At 33.9% G+C, this 21,693-nt stretch overlaps 2 protein-coding genes across 3 annotated transcripts; one reads left to right on the top strand and one right to left on the bottom strand.

Annotated features, from left to right (window-relative positions):
• The first annotated feature begins 1,178 nt into the window (after positions 1-1,178).
• Positions 1,179-6,726, top strand: LOC144843601 (acid-sensing ion channel 2-like). 2 transcript variants are annotated; one of them, XM_078700462.1, is made up of 9 exons: positions 1,179-1,611; positions 2,097-2,337; positions 3,251-3,379; positions 3,849-3,995; positions 4,279-4,418; positions 4,785-4,855; positions 5,097-5,250; positions 5,683-5,774; positions 6,396-6,726. In XM_078700462.1, exons 1-9 carry the CDS (start codon positions 1,355-1,357, stop codon positions 6,596-6,598), a joined length of 1,434 nt encoding a protein of 477 aa, XP_078556588.1. In that variant the 5' UTR covers positions 1,179-1,354; the 3' UTR covers positions 6,599-6,726. The 2 variants fall into 2 exon arrangements, with proteins under 2 accessions (XP_078556588.1, XP_078556587.1); XM_078700461.1 differs by having other exon boundaries at positions 1,181-1,611; positions 3,849-3,999; positions 4,283-4,418; positions 6,396-6,724.
• Positions 6,727-8,676: 1,950 nt separating this feature from the next.
• Positions 8,677-19,652, bottom strand: LOC144843500 (bile acid-sensitive ion channel-like). The gene is made up of 13 exons (XM_078700287.1): positions 19,529-19,652; positions 18,624-18,896; positions 17,482-17,674; positions 16,767-16,892; positions 16,065-16,220; positions 15,110-15,249; positions 14,595-14,741; positions 14,315-14,368; positions 13,610-13,680; positions 11,971-12,048; positions 10,846-10,996; positions 10,011-10,102; positions 8,677-9,611 (listed from the first exon to the last, which is right to left on the bottom strand). The coding sequence occupies exons 2-13, from the start codon at positions 18,878-18,880 to the stop codon at positions 9,439-9,441; spliced, it is 1,638 nt and encodes a 545-aa protein (XP_078556413.1). The 5' UTR covers positions 18,881-18,896; positions 19,529-19,652; the 3' UTR covers positions 8,677-9,438.
• Positions 19,653-21,693: the final 2,041 nt, after the last annotated feature.

The following is a 21,693-nucleotide window of genomic DNA, read 5'->3' as shown; positions in this document are numbered from 1 at the left end:
TTTGATTCACAACCAGTATTTTTGCTGACTAAAATAAATTTGTATAATAATTGTAGTAACCCAACGTACAACAAAATAAATATATTATTTACAAGTTTTCAAAAGATAGAACAATTGTATAAACATATTGCCAGCATCTTTCGGACAATAAAATTTGATTGATTTATCTGCGGGTGTAACTTCGTGTTAACGTACTTCAGGAAAGATACAATAATTTGACATTCAAAATTGAAGAAGCCGTTTTGAACTTAAACTTAAATATAAATAAGAATATGATTGGTGAAGTTAACTTAAACTTTCATCAAGATTGTGTTTGATAGCATTATGAATATTGGTGATATCTATGCGGATAAATCGTTAAAGACGCCATATCCCCCTGCCCTCTAATAACACTCTACTAATCAGGTCGTCATTATAACCTGACAGCCTCGCTGTACAATAAACGTTTAATACGTCATAAGGGAATAATCGGCTCACTACTGTACGAATCGTATCCGAGTTTAACTCGATGTAAAGCTATGTGTACACTATCAAACTTGTTTGACAGAAAAGTGTGATGTGCCCAAATATGGTAATGATATGACATCATCATGTCCTTATATGGCCACATCACATTTTGTTGTCACATAAAGTTTGATGTAGACAGAGATTTACACAATAGCAAATGTTAATAATAAGACAATATTCTGTATTGATTTTAAGTGTTTTCTTTATGAGAAATACGGTAACAAAATGAATGAATTATCTTACTAACTACATCAATTTATACTTAATCATGCATACATTTAGTCTAATCGACTAATTTCTATTCAGATCCAAATAATAATAATTATTTATTGTCGTATCATTTTGCTCCACTACCAGTATTAGTAACATAATTTTAATCAAATCAAGCTATAAATTTGACAAATTCATAGTTGTATACAAACTGTAAAGGTATTGTAATTGGAATAAATGACATCAAAATAATGCATTATTTATAAGTAAAATGACAAGGTCGTCTTATTGTAGTAGTTTGCAAATAATGAAAATCAATCTTTTTTGATATTTCAGTCGATTGTTATGAAAGAAGATTTAAATATTATTTAAATTCTTATAATTACTAACTTCTGTCTATTATTAGATTTATGCCACGAGACTGATAGAAGACAATCCAAAGGGTAGACGCGCGATCTACGACGAGCGAAAAAGAAGCAGAGAAGCAGAGACCGGTGATCCAAAAGGAGCAGACAAACGTTCAAACGTGTTTCCCGACGTGGGCATACGATCCAAAGAGCAGACGACCTAAAAGCAGACGACTTGAGAGCAGACGACCTAAAAGCAGACGACAAAATTGTCTAAAAGCAGACGTATAATGTCAGACAAGAAAAGTTTAGAAGCGGAGTTTGCAACCAATACTACCCTCCATGGGCTCCAGTATATCGTCACAAGTAAACGCTGGATTTTCAAGCTACTATGGGTGTTGGTATTTTTGACGGGATTAGGGTTGTGTGTCTGGCAAATCAGCCTACGATTTAAAGAATATTATATGTTCAACGTCAATACTGAAATTAATCTGACGTTTGTGAATGAACTCGACTTTCCAGCCGTTACCATCTGCAATTTTAATAGGTACGGTGCAATTGTATATGTGAATAAAGAACCTAAGCTACAGCAGGCATATGTGTACACGCAGTAGTAGTGTGGACGCACCTGAAGTTACTCTTGTCACCTGTGTGGAAAAACTTTGTTTCCACTTGGACGCAACGCAAAGACGACGTAATGCTTGGTTCCCACTAGAGACGCAACACAAGGACGTAACGCAACGTAAGTGATTTTACCAATCACAAGCGATGGATTATTCAAACTGTCGCTTGTCATTGGTCAACACGCTTTCGTTGCGTCTACGTTCTTGCGTTACGTCTCTAGTGGGAACCAAGCTTAAGTGCGCCCAATATAATTTGACCAATTACGACGCGATGGATCATCCGTGTCTGTCGCTTGTGATTGGTCAACTCACTTGCGTTGCGCTTACGTCGTTGCGGCATCATCTGCCTCAATAGCAGGACAAATCTGAGATAGATCTCTTAATAACTACAGTATTTTTCAATTTTCAGGTATCGAAGATCAGCTCTAACTGATGGTGATTATGAAATTATAGAGTATCTATGGGAAGCCGAAGAATATGATTATTTTTCGGATGGCAGCCTTTCTGATGGTAGCTTTGACTACGACAAAGTGTTCACAGATGCAGGAAACTTTAGTACGTCTGAGTTTACAAACAGAACTGGCTTTCTTCTTAATAATGACACACTTTTGACATGCAAATGGAAAGATAAATCGGGATGTACAAATGTGGTGAGTGTTGTCGGAATTGTATTTAAAGCTCTGTCTACACTATCAAACTTTATGTGCCCATATAGACATGGTGATGTCTTATCACTACCATATTTGGGCATATCACTACCATCTTTGGGTATATCACTACCATAATTGGGCATATTACTACCGTATTTGGGCACATCACACTTTGCCAAACTAGTTAGATAGTGTAGACAGAGCTTACGAGTTATATTAATGTTCGCTTCACACGTATCCGATGTTCATAAGAGTTAGGTAACTCCTTGTGGTTAAACGTTTCTAAGGTTTGGTTTACATGCACTTCTAAAGTATGGTTACACGTAGTAGTATAAAGTATATGATATGGTTTACACGTACTTTTAAGATGTTTTGCAACATTAACAGTGTATATATAGGCCTATGATTAATGTACAGTACTTGCTTTCCCAGGATCATTTATTTGAGAAAAATACACTATCGGGATGTACACTAGTGTTACAGGTCTACGTTTCTTTGAAATTCAAATGCAAATATAGTTACATTAGTAATACAAACTGAATTAATATATTGTATACTAAAACAGTGAATAATCAAACAACAATTACGAGAGAATTAAACTAATGTATGTTTTATTTAACGTGTTACCTTGAAATACTCATGTTAATATTCATAAGGAAAGTGCAGCACACGCACATGCAACATACGCACATGTCAACCATGAGTGAAGTCAACCATGACCGATAAGGGGCAGATTGTGTGTATAAGCTCGTTAGCCTCCAATTTTACAAGTATAATTTCACCTGCTATGTTTAGATGCATTCATTGTACTATTTCAAGAATTTAAATGGTATAACACATTACTTCCCCTCCTAAAAATGATGCCCAATTAAGCTCTGTAATGAGAAAGTGCAATTATGTTGATACATTTCAGAATTTTACTCACTTGTATACGTCATACGGCAATTGCTACACATTCAACTCTGGATTGTATTGGGACATCTTAAAGGTCAAACAACCTGGATCAGGCAACGCCCTCCAGATAATGATTGACATACAACAAGTAAGCGCCTAAAACGTATTATATACCGTTTGCTAGGTTACGAGAACGCACAAAACATGACGCTAAATATTTAACCAATCATAATCGTCGGTAATAACGTCGCATGTGATTGGTCAAATGTTTTGTGTTGCGTTAAAACTTTCGTGGCGTCCTCCTCCTAACTGGAGAAAGGGAATGCAATTTTTACTTTTATTGATCCTTTCGATAATCCGTCGCTAAAATGACATACAAAGACCCCAAGTCTGTACTTATTGTCTTTTTTATGTTATGCCAGTCGGCGTTTCGATTTTTGTCTGGGTGCATGAGATTATGAAATTATACGTATGAAACGCCATATGTGCCAAACATTCAATTTATACTAATATTAATTTGAAACTCCGTCTAGAACCTTGACTACCTCACATTGTACTGTTTTTTGCTGGCATTGGCATCTTGTATTACCACGTTAAATGCGTCTTTTTTCCCCAAGGATGAATACACAGAGAAGCCAGAGGGCAACATGGAAGCCGGCTTGAAAGTGTTGGTACATTCACAGGACGAACCACCACTTGTGGAGTCTAAAGGCTTTGGAGTTCCTCCGGGTGTACACGCCTTCGTATCTACACGTAAAGTCAAGGCAAGTACTTCATATTGAAGCCACAATATACATCTGTAGTCCACTAGGCTGAGACCCACATACATACGCACAACTGTTAATATGCATCAGTTAAGCTTGATTCCCACCATGGAACCAACGCAATGACGTATAGGCATAACGCAAGTGAGTTAACAGTTCGGATGATCAATCGCGTCTTTTATTGGTCAAATCACTTGCGGCGCGCTTACGTAATTGCGTTGCTTCTTCCAATTGGTCTAGGCTCCAAGCTCTTTAATGATCTCAATAACTTTCCAAATGCTAGGTAGAAACACTAGACCAACCGTACGGTCATTGTGACAAGTCATTGAAGTTACAATACTACCCTGTGTACACGGTGTCTGGATGTCTGCTAGAATGTCGACTTAAACATATCGCGGAAAAGTGCGGATGCAGACCTATACGGTTAGTGTTTTTGTTTTTGTTGAGTACACCAACTTTATTCTTGTTAATTTTTCACTGTCTGTGTTTATTATGGTTTTACGTTTACCTTTGATATTTTATAATTTAAAATAATAATAATAATAATAATACGGTTGCTCCCACGTACGTAAGACAAAAAAAAATACGATTGGTTAATCAAAATCATATTGTGCTGATGACGTAATTTAATTCAAAATAATAACGTTAATACAATATGACGTTAGTTAAAATGATGACATCATTAAGATAAAATGACAATGACGATTATGACTAGATTACATTATAGCATGATACAGATTATGAGGCAATAACACTGACTAAAATAGTACATACATTTTGTAATTGTAGATACCCAGGAGAAAACGATCACAGAGAATGTACACCACAAGAAACCGAAGGTTGTGCCTCAGATGTACTAAGTATGACATTCAGTATATTTTTAGTCGAGTTAGTAGACTCTATAGTTCACTATGTCGGTCGGTTGGTCGGTCTGTCTGTCGGTCTGTCTGTCTGTCGGTCTGTCGGTCCGGTATCACTATGCATTGTAGCACGCGACTTAATGGCTGTTGGCCTTGTTATATAAAAAGTAGCAATTACTGTTATTACATGAATTTGTTGACTCTACTTTTAATATCTTCTTTTCCTGTTTCCTTTCTCTAGGAAAGTTAAAGAACGGTACACTTGAAGAGTGCGACTGCCCAGTTCCATGCGCGTACACTGCGTTCACAACGTCAGTGACGTACGCTTCAATACCCAACCTATCAGTAGAGGATGAGCTATTTGATTCTTACAATGATTCAAGTGCAGAAATATCGTAAGGCTAATACTATTTTTTAGTTAAGAGGGGAGGAGGTCCCCCATGCCCCTTCCGTCTGCATGTAATCAATCTACAAACAAAATATCGATGGTCCATCATTCTCAATTTTGCAAAAAAAATACACTCTATTTATATAATTATTAAGAATAATCCATAGATCATTAGTGTTAAACCCTTGTCTGCACTTTCAAACTTTATGTGACCAACAAATATGATGTGCCCATATATGGCCATGATGATGTCTTCTATATTTGGGTATATCACTACCATATTTGGGCTCGTCACACTTTTGTCAAACTAGTTTGATAGTGTAGACTGCTTTACATTTCATTTAAAAACAATCAAATAAAACATTAGTACTTCTCGCATTTTTTATTTTCTGTAAAGAAAAGAAAATTCTGAAAGTGTTACAACTATTTGTTTTGATAGGAAAAATTATATAATACTTGATGTGTATTTTGAAGAACTCAATTTACAAGTATTTAAACAGACTCCAGCCATGACGTCATCAGCTCTTCTTAGTAAGTATAGTTTCTGTTTTAACCATTGTATGAATAACAGGAAGAAGGAGCAGGGGAGAAAAAGAGTTACTTGGTTGGCCAGCATAGCTGAATGGATTCGGAATAGAGGTGAGAATGCCAAAGAAGTGGAGTTGCTGAACGTGGCAATAGACAGAGAATTGTGGCCCAACATGAGCGCCAAAGTCTCATGATATGGCACTTCGAGAGAGAGATGAATAACACACAGAATTACTGCCACTTTGTTAAAATCGTCCATAGCTTAAAATGTGCCAAATTCAACGTTCCTGTGGGCATATAAGAACAATTAAATCTATCTCCAAAATTGTAGTTAAAGCTTGTAAGATAAACATTTTCACACACATGGCGTTCCATACCTACACCTACACTTATAGGCCTAGACAAAACTAAAGTAATCACACTCGTCAAATGAATATAAGAGCGTAAAAAAATACTTTAGACACTTGGCATACGATTAGTCTAGGCCTACTGTAGTACATTATTCTGGAGATTTAAGCTAAGGGCACACTACTACAGTATTCCATACACAACATTACTACATTAGAATATTGTAAAAACTTTCGTATTCATAAATAAATCCAGTTTATAAAAACTTTGTTTCAGGTGACATTGGAGGTCAGTTGGGACTTTTTATCGGAGGCAGCGTCATCACGCTTTTCGAAGTGGGTCAGTACATTTTCATGAAGGGGCATGCCGTGTGCTGCAAGGGAGATAAAAAAAGGAGAAATCAACAGACAACAGTGGCAGCCGACAACAAAGGTAGTGCGTACGATGAAGCTGATGACGTCAAACTTGAAGTGCGATAATAATAAAGCACCGCTAGTTGATGTACATCGGGGTTCCTCCCAAAGTTCTGTGTTCGATTCTCGTACGGTACTATGTTTATAGACAAGAAACTGCGTCTACAGTTTCCACTCATTTACTATTACATTGACACTCTCAAATTCAGCAAGTTAAGAGCGGTTGACTACAAATATCAACCTATTTCATTAAAAAGTGGCATGGCCAAATGCCAAAAAATGGATTTTACTTTGGTAATTAATCACACTTTAGGTAAATATAACAAAACTGAAAAATTAATGGTTGCCATGGTAACAGGTGTGTGATTCCCCCAATTTGTGAATTGTTTTTGTGATATCTTTTTGTACCAATCTTGCTCTAATGTAAAACAAACATTTACGTAAATCAATTATTGAATTTTAAAGCAACCATGGTGCAGGCATGGCTGGCTGAAAGCTTGCTCTTGCTATTTCCATTAAAATTATCGTGGGGAATCGGGTAATTTCTGTATAGTGTTTCTAGATAAATGGTTGAAATTTTCTCATGTTATTTGTAATATAGAAATAGGTGGTATAGCTTTTTCTGTCCAAAATGTTTTTTTGTTGTTGTTAAAACATACTAAAAATATAGGCCTATATAGATATTAGTATCTAAAATCTACCCTGGGTTGTTTATTAGTTACTTATTTTCCATAAATTCCAAATAGCTGCCATTTGAAAACTTTTTTGTAAAGAATGTTTTAAAGACATACAAACATTATCCTTTAAATTCAGAATAACTAATTTAATTTTGCTTTTGGAGTGTAGGTCAAAGGTCAATTTATTACACTATATACAATTATTCTATATCTTAAACTTGAGTATTTTGAATAAGAATGTATTAGGTACAAAAGCTTTAAAATAACATTTAATCTGTGCTTTCTTCTGGAGACACAAGGTTAAAGATCAAAGGCTTAAATGACCCCACACTTTTTTTAATTAATTATTGAATAAGCCATTTTAATGTTACAATAGTTATTCACTTTGACAAAAAAATTGATGGAAACGAAAAATTATTTAACCTAATCATAATTTTAAAAAGATTAATAAACTGGAATTCAATTGGTTTGTATTTGATTTACTGTTTTTTATTTTTTTTATCATTATTTTTAAAATAACCTGATTAAAACTACAAAATGTTTTTTGATTTTAGTATTCTTTATTTTTTGTATAAAAAAGAAAGGGACTGTAAATTTTAAATAAAACGTAATATCCTTTATAGTATCCGATTAGATCATAGTTCAAGAATTTAGATTTTCACTCCGATGAAGTACATGGTGACTGAGTTGTTCCATCCAACCCAATTTATAGAAAAGACAGCTTCAAAGAAAATGTCACCTAGACCTATCAAGTTGTTTGATAGCCTTGCACACTAGACTAATGAAAGTGGTCTATTCTGTTGGCCAGAGGAAGATTAACGACAATCAGGAGACATCTCAACATCTTGTGATTAAGTTCTTGACATGGCCACAAGTTTGAGCATTGAAGTTGTGAAGGGAAAAACGGGTTACAAGCAACAAAATACAGTACATGGGATATGAGAGGTCTACACTACGTACATTTTTTGGTATCTTTATGCATGCCTACCTATATCGAGTGAACACAAAAATCGATGTTAACATTAAATATTCTTTTTTCTATAAAATATTATTTTATCGCATTTCTAATTGTACATACATTATACATTAAAAATGACGATTAATTACATCAGACTTTGAATAGGTTATCTTGTAGTTTGTTTTAATAAAGTTAATCAATTGCGTAGGAAAAAAAATTATGTTTTCACTAAAATGACAAAATAAATGGTTAAATTCAACCAAAAATCCATTGGCTTATTTTTTTTTGCTTTAAATTACAGTTTTTTCAGGTAAATATTTTTTTTTTCGATCCAAGTTTTGGTCAAAGTGAATAACTATTATATGATATTAAGATGGCATAATCAACAAAAAAAATGTTAAAAAAAATATTTTTTCAGGGACCCCAATACATCTTTAAATAATGTATCAAAAACGTATGTAAATATTATTTTTAAGATATGACTAATATATCTAAAATTCTAGATTATTAAACAATTTTGGGTAGTGTTTGATAACAAATAGCCATAAGTACAGTTTTTCTTGTTCAAACATTTAATTATTTTTATCAATGTAGGCCTATAGAGTAATGTCTACTCTACATTTCGGTTTTAATATTTGATTCAATTTGAATTCAGTTCAAATTTTATGCCATTACTTTACAAATAACATATTCTAAAATCAGAAAAATACAAAATTTTGTGACATCAGTATAACAAAAATGTATTCCCTAAAGTTTTTTGGCTTTTATCCATTCACACAAGGTCCGTAGAATATATATAAAGAACAACGCAATTCAAGTTTTACCATAGACGTTGTGAAGCTCCAAACTGCCGGGCCAAAATTGGATTTGAAAATAATTGGATGTCACATACTAAATTAATAAAATGTAAAACATATTTCAATTATTCGCAATAATATTTACGTATTATCAATACTGTAGAAATATTAGAATTTTACAGTAATTATCAATACAAATATGTACAATAATTTAACATATTAAATGTTAGTAGTGAAATCGTAATCTACGACTTTTCTTATTCAACGGGTTTTTGTAAATTGAATTCTCTTATAGCTCGACAATTGCTACATAACTATTTAAAGTAAAGAGGTTAGGTTCAGTTATTGCAATATATATACATCCCAGTACTGTACTACACTCGTATAAATTATATTTATTAAATAATACTTATATACTAATTTACGGAACGCGTTTTTCATTTTTTTCTCTTTTTTAAAAGTTTCTTATAGGTTTTACGTCCTGGAATTGAGTTCGTTTCCGTTTTCGTTTCCAGATTTATTGATTCTTCGATTTCCTTTTTTGCTTTTCAAGAACAACTTGAACTTTAAAGTGAAGAATTCCATAAATTCAATAATAGTAATGAAACTCACACCAACAAACAAACCCAACTGTCCACCGATATCGCCTGCAAAAGTGAAATCACAAATAACACAGGATTTAATTATCTATCTTATCTTATCAGGATCTAATTTATTTTATTATTTATCTCTTAAGCTCTGTCTACACCATCAAACTTGTTTGACCACAAAATGTGATGTGTGATTTTTTTAAAAAGACAATAAGGAAAGATAAATTAAATGGTATTTATTAATTTAACATTTTGTGTCAAGACATTTGTTCATTAAATTTGGTTTTTGTATTGTTTGGAAGATTTGTCTTTCCTTGGTTCCTTTTCATTGTACCAGTTTCCAATTTTGCTTAATTAAATTGTTATTCGACAGTTTTCTCTTCACTGAGAATGACTTATTGTTGTCAAGTTTTTGATTTCTCGAGAATGTTATCCAATTAATTATGAATGACTTACTCAATAATGCCGAGCTGGTCATTGCCTTGGTCTGGGTAAACACTTGTGTCGACAGGAGTGAGTAATACACATCCATCACAACCACATTATTCCTAGGTAGTAGAAAGGTTAGTATGTTAGAACTATAACATATATATCTTGTCATTTGATTGGAGGATTGTGGGTCACATGATATTCAATATACATACTATTCTACTCTTACGTCAAAATACGTTCTTTATGTTAAAGAATGAGCAATCGGTAAAAATACAACATTTCATCTTTCATTCATTTCATGGAATTATTCAACTCTTACGTCAAAGTACAGTGTTTTTATGTTACAGAATGAGCAATTGGTCAACACCTCAAGGAATTATTTGTACCATTGCACTCGAACATTCATTTATTGACACTCATATACAATTTGTATATATTATCTGTATTGTTTTGGTTATTCATTGGTATTCTCTTTGCTGTCAGGCTTTGGGTAAGGAAAATTTTTTATAAAAGTTTTCTTATCTTCGACATTTCTTTGTCGACATAGTTTTCTCAAATATAATATACTGATTCATATTAGGATGTTATGTAAGGCATATGTAGACATGTTTATACGTTTAAAATCTATTTTTATATGTGAAGCCGCGTACCATATTATTTATGATAGAATTTTATCCAACCCAACTTGAACATACTGTTAAAGACCAAGTGGTCTTATAGAGGGCGCCTGAATATCAAGCAGACTGCTACACGAGAGTTCGAACTTTTTTCTTTCAATATTTGCTATTTCATTATCTCGGGAGAAGAGTTTTCTCTCTTTACTTTTTCCCCAAAATTGTATTAAATTTAAAACATTTACTTTATAAATTCAGCTGTAGCGTTAAATTCCTTCTCTGTCTCCTTAGCTATGCTATAACTCGGGATACTTCCGTACGACAGCTTAGTGTCATACGTTAAGTCATTACATTCAATTGCGCAGTCGCATTCAAGTTCACCATTCGTTATGTCAACTGAAAGCAAAAGGATTGTAATTATAATTATTAATAAAACCATTATTTTCGAAACGGAATGTTTGAGTGAAAAGAGGGGAAAGCTGTGTGATTTGTTACTTCATATATTAACCGGTTCCCAGTGCTGTATCTCCACCATAGTCAGGCCCGTAGCCAGGGGGGTTTTTTATGGTTCGGGCGAACCCCCCCCCCCCCCCCCCTTTACAGCGAACCTCCCTTAACCGACTGCCAACCCCCATCCCCGACATGCCCAATACCTCACCCTCATCTCCGAAAATCCTCCAAATACGTGCCCCACAGTACAAAAAGTTGATGCAGGGCTACGGCCCTGATAGTAAACAGAAAGTATCTATTTCTATTGACTATGTCGCCACATAGGCCTACTACAATATTTGCTAAGTATCATTGGAATATTCATCTTGCTTGGTACCTACTAGGCTTTTGAATGTTTTGTTTTAGCGTCCCTGACACAAGCTTTTGCTTTTTTGACGGCACCATTTTGGAAATAAATGTTGATTTTGATTGAATGATTGATTGATGCGACGCAAGGACGTAAGCGCAACGTATAAAGCTTGGTTCTCACTAGCGACGCAACGTAACGCAATCTACGCAACGTAAGAAAATGCACTTCCAAACATTGTGCTTGCCCCCGCCTGCGTGAAATCAAACCTACGATGTTTGCAGCACTATTGCGTCGTCGGTTCCCACTTGTGATTACGCAATACAGCACTTTGCGTCGATACGTCGCTACGTTACGTTGCGTTGCGTTCTAGTGGTAACCACGCTTTAGTGATTTGATCAATCACAAACGATGGATTATTCGACCTGATTGGTCAATTCGCTTTCGTTGCGGTTTACGTCCTTGCGTCCTAGTGGGAGAACCGAGCTTTAAGATCGTATTCATTCTAATTGTTGTATTGTGGCAGTACACTATCAACTATAAACACATTATTATCAAAACATAAAGAACTTACGAAACACTCTTTCTACGCATTCTACTTCTTTTTCTTCTAAGCCACATACAGTCGGAAAGCCGCGTTGGTAACGCATCACTGATTTCATTCATTGTGAGGGCGCGCTTCGTGGAAAATGTTGGAATTTTTGCTATTTTAGTACACTTAGAAAATGGTATAATTTTGATATTAAATGAAATCAATAAACGTATTTCAATAGTTGAACCACAAGCGTAAATAATGATAAAAACTGTGATCTAAATTCCACAGATTTTTTGTTTCAAGAAATATCATTATTTTATGTATAAACTTTTTTACTTTAATTTTTTTTTAAATGATGGTAAAAAATCATTAAATTTCATATTTTCTAGATAAGGTTTCAAAGCGAATTTAAAATCCTTTCAAGATAAACTATTAAGCTATCTATTAAAATAAAAATCTAATTTTAAGCTTTCTTGGGATGCAACTCCCACTAATCAAACCAAACCTACTACATTTCTGTTCTGTTTCGATCGAAAAATCGCCATTTTGAAACTTTGTTTACGTTTTACGAAGCTGGTACGAATCGTCCCGGACCGAATCGTGTCTGTGTTCAATACGGTTTTCATGCAGGCGTATTACGTCATAGGCCTAAGATTTCAATTTGCTCCCCGATTATTGTTCTATTTGGTTTCTGAGCTACCTACTATAATTACTTACTTGATTTCTAGCCTAGCTAGGCCTAAAAATAGTATTTTCTAGGCCTAGCTAGGCTGAGTAATTCTGATAATACTAATATTAGATAGGTAGGCCTACCCTAGTGAGTGTTAATAATAGTAGCTGGGTATTCTATAGTCTAGGCTGGTGGTAGGTCTATCCCAGCTCTGCTCATATACCAAGCAAGAAGAAGCCTGAAGGAGAAACTAGGCCCAGAACAAATAAAAAACTGTTAAAAAAACAATAAATGGAAAAACAAAAAAAAATAACCCATTTTCAATTTATATATGGGGAATGTTTTATAAAATCGGGCATGTTTGTTTCAGAGACTCAAACGTGTATTTTTATATGATCATGTTTTTAAAAAAGATAATTATGGGCCCAGCTGAAACCAAGATATAAAAATATAAGTCCATCATTTACTTGAGTATTGTTACAGTGATTGGTTGGTACTCAGTATTTCAGTATCTGGCAGTAAATGTCACACTTGTATATAAATATTAATTTATTAGATACAACTTGCATTTCACACAAGCAACCAATTTTTTTTTTTACGTATAAAGAATGTGAAAAAGCAGTTTTTAATACAAATATCTTTCAAACAATACTGATATAAATAGTAAATACTACTACTGTATATAAAAACTTGCTTTTATTTAAATAGCACCTTGTTCATCAAACATAACAAACTAGCTAGGCCTATATCATATTAACTTACGTGAGTCTTACGGTTGTACTGATTTTATTATTGTTTTATATGTTTATATTGTATGTATCTGTGTGACTCTGGTTAATAAAGTAAATCAATCAATCAATTGCAACTTAATTTATATCTTATCATTGACTGATCTGAAACGCTTCTAAAACTTGAATGCGTATGAATGTATATGTTATATTATTATTAGCGAATAAAATGAAAAACTATCAGCTGCAGCAATGATATTGAAATCGAGAAAACCATTACAGCTTCCACCGTCCAACCTCATATTGAAGAACGAGACAGAAAATCGTCGAGTCTTGATACCAACAAAAAACCTAAAATGAAAATAAATAGCTGAAATGTAATGAATGAAACTATTTAAATAATTGTAACTATGATATGAACAAAACATTGCATCGTTATACAGTATAATTATTCAACAACCTGAAAACATTTTCAGATATAGGCCTACCATGAAAAAGCAGCAAATACAAAATTTCCTTATGTCTGTTTATTGTAATAATTATTAATATTATAAATAAATTGTACCCCTCAGTTGTCAATAATTTTACTATAAATAAATATTTAACTATATAGAATAGGTAGGCCTATACATGTATCAGGCTGCGATTTGCTTAATTATCTTTTTAAAACTTCCCAATGCATCTTCAATATAGAGTAAGATTGTAACGATACTTTAATAATACTAAATTGTAACTAAAGTATTTAAATTATTAACAGAACATGTTACTAGGCCTAGGCCGATATAATACGACAACGATCCACCAGGTCGTGCATATACTCACCTACAACAACCACAATCAACACACCATGCACCACACACGACGGAACTAGTGCCGCGAGACGTAACAATATATGACATGAGGACCTTTTTTAAAATGTTCGCTATAGGAAGCTTAAATAGGGTTTCAAGCCAATTTTAACGTAAAACAGACTATTGATACTTACTCTATCCATATACGTCGGTTTTTTGGTAATTCACTGTATGGGATGCAAATCCCACTAATGGAAAATTTGTAAACAAACACCTGTTAGAAAACTTCAGTTTTGACGGACGCACACGAACTTTGGAAAGAAATTGTCGCTGACAACAAATCCAACAAATTATTCAGAAAATTAGGTGACCTGCGACATCTTAAACATATAAGGAACTGATCTTACCATATATGGTTAATTTTTCGCCTACTAATGTTTATTAAACAGCTATTAAATGACGTATACTTTATGCTAATGTTTTCGCGCGAAACGTTGATGCTTCTGTGCCGAGAGAGGGCTTCTAAAATTTATGACGTCATGCGAAGTCGAAAATTCAGTGATAACGGTCATATTTCCCAACGCGGCTCTCCGACTGCATATACGGAATGGACCTAAGAGACTTTAGCACAAAAAAAAAAAAAACATTTTGTAAATATAATTATGATATAATAGAAGTATCTTAAATGGAACAATTAATATTGTTCGACCTACAACAATAGATTCGTTGTTCGTTGTTTTGTTTTATATAGGCAAATTATGGTCTAAATATTTAAATTCAAAACTTGGATTTAAGGAGTTACAATGAGTTTATGTCTGATGTCTCTGTCTACACTATTAAACTATAGTTTGACGAAAAAAGTGTGATGTACCCAAATATAGTAGTGATATGCTTAAATATGGTAGTGATTTGACATCATCATGTCCATATATGGGTACATCACATAATGTTTGATAGGGTAGACAGCGAAAACTTATCGTATTTCTCACCTTTCTGGTCTACATTCACAGCTTTTTACATAGCGTTTTAGTTGACATTCATTTATACAATTATCGAACGAGTACGTGTCATAGTAGTCTAATGTCTGGTCCTCTTTACACTCTCCCCACGGCTCTTCAAGATTTTTGAACTGTTGAAGAAGTAGAAACGGTTACAGAATGTAGGCCTACTAAACCCCTGTGCTCATCTCACACACAATTAACTATGATTACATTTTTTTTAGTCGCGTGCAACGCGACTCTACAGCTCACTATGTCGGTCGGTCGGTAAACACTAACTTGAGCACGCGACTGCAGCCATGTTTATGGCCTTGTTTTTTTCTTAACTGGTTATCCGTCACAAGTTTTTTTTGGAGGAAGACCATTTTATTACTTCCTGAGTTTTACCTCTTTATTATTTATATTTAAATTTCTATTTTTAAAAAATAAACAAATGTTATTATGAATGAATAAATGTCGTAACAAGCTGCCCGACAAATTCCATTATGATCATATATGATTTTTCAACATTTTTTTTATTTATTTTAATTTTTACTACAATATCCACAAATCTGCTTACAGAACTTACTTGCGATTTCTACTTATGTTTTTCTGCTTTTAATGCTTATTAATCATATTGATGTTTTGTACCCTTTTGTTGCCATGTTCCTGCTTGTTTATTGTTATTGAAATTGATTTGACCAAATAAATGAATAAATGGGATCAGGTCGCCGACAGCAATTATTACCATAACGAGGATGGATTGATTCTATGATTAAGCATCTACGTTTTTGTTTATAATTTTCACAAACCATTTATTTATATATATAAATTTTTTCTTTTTTGGGAGTTGGGGGCGATAGATAAGATAAGATCGTGTAAAAGGCTCATGATGCGAGCGGCGGGAGGAAGTGACTCTCAACCACCATATGAATGCAATAGGAGTAGGCCTAGAAGCCAATATTACCTCAGTTACAGATATATCGGTGTACGCATGCAATCCCGTACCAATAGCGAAGCCAGAACCGTATACGAGAGGAGGCGTATTTTGTGGATGCACCATCACCCGTAAACCAGCGTCCATGCTAAGATAATCAAAACCAAAACGTTCCGTATAGTCTTCCTAAAACAATAAACAATCATAATTTTAGTTGGGCGAAACAAATTGTATTTATTGGAAAAAGTATGTTGATTTGTCCAACATTGAGGATTTGTTTTCCTCCACGGACGAGTCGAGTGGTCGAGGGTTGGAGACTCTCCTAAGCCTATGGTTTTGGTGGTGGAACAAGTCTCCATCTTTCGTAATGATGAGGTTACTTCGATATCATTCTTTAATCGGATCGTCTGTAAAGTAATTCCAGAGGCCTGCTGTTCTTATAGGCCACTTAGCTCACATGATAACTACCCATTGGAAACAAATACCGCAATGCAGCCGATTCTCGGTGCTGTATCTATTTCCGAAGTATCAGGATTTTTGGTAATACAGCATTACATGTTTCACATATAGTAGTAACCTCTTTGTACCGTGATATATGAGATGATGTATTACCAAATATTCCTATGATACTTAAGAAGAAATAGATGTGGAGATACAGCAATCGGGTGGCAAATAAGAGATTTTGTTTATGTATCATAAAATTGGGATAAAATCGTGTTGTTGAAATCTTACCTGATCTACATTAATTACGACATGCAACCCATTACCAAATCCAGGTTGTATCTGATAGACGGCACTTTCACTGTCCCCATTAAAGGTCCAACATCTACCATACTCGGTTACCACGCTTGTGAAATTCTTTTAAATGGTTAAACATGAATATATATTAAGTATTTGTTTGTTTCTAATCGTTAGTACGTGATTTTAAATTAAATTATAGTAGGCCATACTACGTGCCATTATTCAAATGTATTAAGTTTTAAAATTTGATTTCTAGGAGAGGCTTGTTATTAAACCTGTTCTCATTTAAAATGTTTGTTTATGAGCAAGTGTATTCATATTTTCATTTATTTTCTTGCGATGCGAAATAAATCAGAGTTACTGGAAGCCATGTTTTCCAGTAGCGAATATATTCGCGCGAATCTTACATTTCTGAGTTTTTTATTGGTTGCGCATTTTCAGATCTTAAAATGAAATAAAAATATTAATACGCATGCGCAAACTTTTGATTCGCAAATAAATTCGTCCAGGGGAAAACCGGTTTTAAACTACAAAAGTATAGTTAATTAGGTCCATAGAACAAAAGACGACATTGTTTTGTTAAATAATTAAAAATATATAAAAATTTATTTTGATTCGCTTGGAGATATTCTAATGAAAAAGAAGCTTTTTAAAGATTCAATTTGCAGTTTTTAATTCCATAACCCGGTATTTTGACGAAACTCACCTGAACACTGCATGCTTGTTGTCTGAAATTACAAGTCCACAACGTATTCGCATCCAAATCAAAGCCAGCTCTGTTGGTGAGTTCTGACAAATTGAATGGAGCCTTAAGCTCTTCTTGACAACCTTTAGACGCGTTTGTAGCTAAACATGTTAAATAGCTCACTTCGTCTTCGGTTATCTGTGACAATCGGTACCTGTCGAGAAAATGTCATAGATCATAGTTTACTAATGTAAATGCAATCCAAGAATAAAGATATATGCCATTTTGGGCTTCTTTATCAGGCAGGGTAGGCGTCATCCAGTATCACGTGGACACAACAGCTAGCCCGACGATCCATCAACATTGTGGAGAACCTAAAAGGTAGATTATTGTACTGTATACATTAATGGATTTCGTAGGCCTGGCCTATGCCTTATACGAAAAATACAACAACTTTTGCAATACAATCCTGATATATATTTATATACGCAACGCGCACGAAAATCCGAGTGCACACAAATCACAAGCGACTGTTTGGCGGACGACGGATGGTCCATCGCGTCGTGATTGGTCAAATTTCTAGCGGTGTTCTTACGTCCTTGCGTTGCGTCCATGTCGACATGCACACTTGTTTGTTAAAGATGTATTGTCCCCCAAAAACATGAAAAATGAAGATTAATTAAATCAGACTTTGAATAGGTTATTTTGTAGTTTTAATAAAGTTAATCACTTCCGTAGAAAAAAAAACGGAAAAAATAATGTTTTCACTTATAAAATAACATAACAAATGGTTAAATTCAACCAAAAATCCATTGGCTGGCAGCCAATTTGACCATTTTTTGCTTTAAATTCCATTTTTTCAGGTAAATAAATTTTTTTTTTATCCAATTTTTGGTCGAAGTCAATAACTATTATGCGACATTAAAATGGCATATTCAACAAAAAAATGTTAAAAATTATTTTTCAGGGGGACAATACATCTTTAACCTTGGTTCAAAATGTATAGGGCCACTCTTTGACTTACTGATGTTCTAGAACTACTGCTTTCCTTTGTCGACAGGGTTTTCCCCCACCTTGGAACAATTTCATTCTCCTGTTGTTTTGCTTTCATTAAGTGCAAATTAAAACTCAAACTTAAGAAATAAAAACATATTACCCGATACCTGTTGAAGTTACATATGGTAACAGCAGGGAATTTCAGACTATTTGAGAATTTCAGGCTAATTTCCGTATTCACATTATAATCAAAATAGTTGGAGATTCTTTTCTGAACTTCCCAAGCACAGAATCCCACAGAAGCTACTATGATGACAACCCATAGCATCTTATAGCTGCGAGGTCTTTCCTCCACTAAACGCTGTACCCCGTGCATCGTAGTTTTACTTGCAAAGTCAACGTCGAGGTCATCTTGTTCAACCATGTCTGCTGATGTATCTCTAAATAATAGAATAATATTGAATTCATAGAAGATATTACCAGGGAAGAGTTAAATTAAACTCTTCCCTGATATTACACTATCATCGATTAAAATAATAGATGCTAGATAAGCCAAGTACAGGCCTATATACTATGTTTAGATGATCCTATAATACGAGATAAGAAGGTGAGGTGAGGTAAAGCGAATTAACAATTAGAATTAGAAGGCCTACAATTTTTTTTAGCTGGTAAACACTAACTTAAATTTGCGCACGCGACTGCAGTCATGTATATTATGGCCTTGTTTATAGATACAAGATTGCATATATAATACCCTGGCTGTATAGGCACTCCTCTGAATAAATATGTGAAAATCAGATATAAAATGGTAAATAATATATTAGATATCGGGAATAATAAATTATTGATTTCATAACTATCAGTGGCACATTATTATATCATACAATGTGATGTAAGTAAACAATGATACTCTAATATACCGTAGGCCATAACATTGATCATGATCTCTTATAAGGACCTCCGTATAATCTTTAAGTTGAAATAAAACATACCGGGTCAAATATCGTTTTCTTCTAACGGAGATTTAATAATCTTAATGTAGCTAGATAGTTTCACCCTCAAACCAACTAACCTTTGAAATCGACCGACTCAGTCTTGATTTAATGATGAAAACCTACTCACAAAATACAATAATAACCAAAGAAAGTACATATATTCCGATTACTGTTACAAAACAAATCAATCCACTATTTGACATAGAATAATGGCTGCTGCTTCTGCTATGAATGATTACCCTAGGCTAATAAGGCTGTATTAGCCTAGGGTACAGTATAGATTATTGTATTGAGTACTTATAATAGATTATTGTTTGATTCTGCACGCCGCACTAAGTTTTCTCAAAAGGTAAGAACGTTCCATTACCTTTAGGTAAAACACGTTCTTCCTTATCTCTTATACAACTAAAATCTATAAATATAAATCTACTGTATATATTTAATTTCTACGCAACACAGAACATTGTATGGAGCTCATATCGATGTATCTAAACCAAAATATTATGATGGTGCTCGTTAAACTATAATTGTTATAATATGATATGATTGTGACGATCTTTAACGAACTATTAAATTAGTTCATTGAACCATCATGACGGGTTTTTATTTATGCTGACGCATTGTAACTAAAATCACCATGCTAAAGCTCTGTCTACACTATCAAACTTTATGTGACAAAAAATGTGATGTGCCCATATATGGACATGATGATGTCATATCACTACCACATTTAAGCATATCACTACCATATTTGGGCACACACACGTTTTTTTTTTGTCAAACTAGTTTTCGTAAATATTCAACATTTTACAATATTATTTACAACTTGCACATCAGACCATGTGCAGCAAGAACATGACAAGCATACTCGCGCGCGGCACACATTCAATGCAAACGTCTTTCATAATCTAATCAGGGAAGAGTGAAATACAATTTTAATTATTAAGATACTTAAACAGCAAAATAAAAGACGTACCTTTCCATTAAAACAGAATCTTTACTTGTTGTAGGCCGACTTTGTGATGATGTCTCCAAATTACGACGGCTAGCAGTGTTATCTCCATCCACATCGACTGGATGTACATTTGATTTTTTCATTTCAAGTTAAGTGGCAGTGATTGAAAAAAAAAGGTAATTGTCCAGTCGCATCGTTTGTGATTTAAAGAAGCTGCAACCAGAAACTGATTACTTATATACTTATTTGTGCTGTATTGATTATGTGATTAATATAATGCTTATTAAAATTTATTACTTTTCTTACAATCAAAGTCAGCCATGCCAAATAAAGTACATGTCAGTACAGCATCATGAGATAGACATTTGTTTATAAAGTCAGCCATGCAAATAAAGCAGGGCTACTCCTCGAGTACATCATGAGCTTAGAAAATCAGTTTCTGAGTAAAGATATCAAAAGGAACAGTCTCGTTTAATTACATTTTGATAGATTTTCATGAATATGTCTTCAGGGGACATTTCTTTGATTTTACAAAGATGATTAAAGAACAATCTGGGTATTATAATGTCGATAGAATGATGAGAGGCAATAGAAAGCTCTGTCTACAATCAAACTTTATGTGACAAAAACTGTGATGTGCCCATATATAGAGATGATGATGTCATATCATATTTTGGCACATCGCACTTTTTTTTAAATCAATAGTTTGATAGTGTAGACTATTTTGGGAAGATGCACATAGGAGGAGGTAGAACTAATTTGGAGGCTTTTAAAAAATATAAGTACACGTTTCTGCAAATGAAATGAAAAATTAAAATTGATGCAGTTTCAATGAAAAGACGAGGAAAAACGTAGGCCTAGGGGGCTAATCACTGGTGGAAATATGGCGAAGGTTATTTTTATCTCAGTAGTATATTATTTACTTCTAAAACATTGCATCCATGGCAACAGCACAAGTAGTCCTAGGTACGTAATATCATTGGTTCCTTGATTGCTTAACACGCGAACCAACTGTTATATTTGCATATTGATGACAGCTTTTCATATTACAGTCAATTATAATCTTCAGTCACGAAACCATCAGTTATTTGATTTGTCTTATGTGTCCATACACAGTTGTTGACGATCTTAACGAACAATTAATTGTGTGTGTCGGCCGTTTCAAATATCGATTTCTTAATGATCGATCTTTACTCAAATCATTTTATTTTATTGTTTTTCCAAATGGTTTATCTGCTTAAACCACTTTAAATTAATGCTTTAAAGAATATGTATTGTCCCCCTGAA

This window comes from Antedon bifida, chromosome 5 (genome assembly GCF_963402885.1).
Source record: "Antedon bifida chromosome 5, ecAntBifi1.1, whole genome shotgun sequence".
Lineage (NCBI taxonomy): Eukaryota > Metazoa > Echinodermata > Crinoidea > Comatulida > Antedonidae > Antedon > Antedon bifida.
This window is presented reverse-complemented; position numbering and strand designations above follow the sequence as displayed.

Bases quoted from the DNA above. Each gene is read 5' to 3' on its own strand.
- LOC144843601 (XM_078700462.1), top strand. From the start codon at position 1,355: ATGTCAGACAAGAAAAGTTTAGAAGCGGAGTTTGCAACCAATACTACC. The intron at 2,338-3,250 runs GTGAGTGTTGTC...GATACATTTCAG, and splicing joins AATCGGGATGTACAAATGTG to AATTTTACTCACTTGTATAC. The intron at 4,856-5,096 runs GTATGACATTCA...TCCTTTCTCTAG, and splicing joins TTGTGCCTCAGATGTACTAA to GAAAGTTAAAGAACGGTACA.
- LOC144843500 (XM_078700287.1), bottom strand. From the start codon at position 18,880: ATGGTTGAACAAGATGACCTCGACGTTGACTTTGCAAGTAAAACTACG. The intron at 17,675-18,623 runs GTATCGGGTAAT...TTTTCTCGACAG, and splicing joins ACCATATGTAACTTCAACAG to GTACCGATTGTCACAGATAA. The intron at 14,742-15,109 runs GTGAGAAATACG...TTTGTGCTAAAG, and splicing joins TGTGAATGTAGACCAGAAAG to TCTCTTAGGTCCATTCCGTA.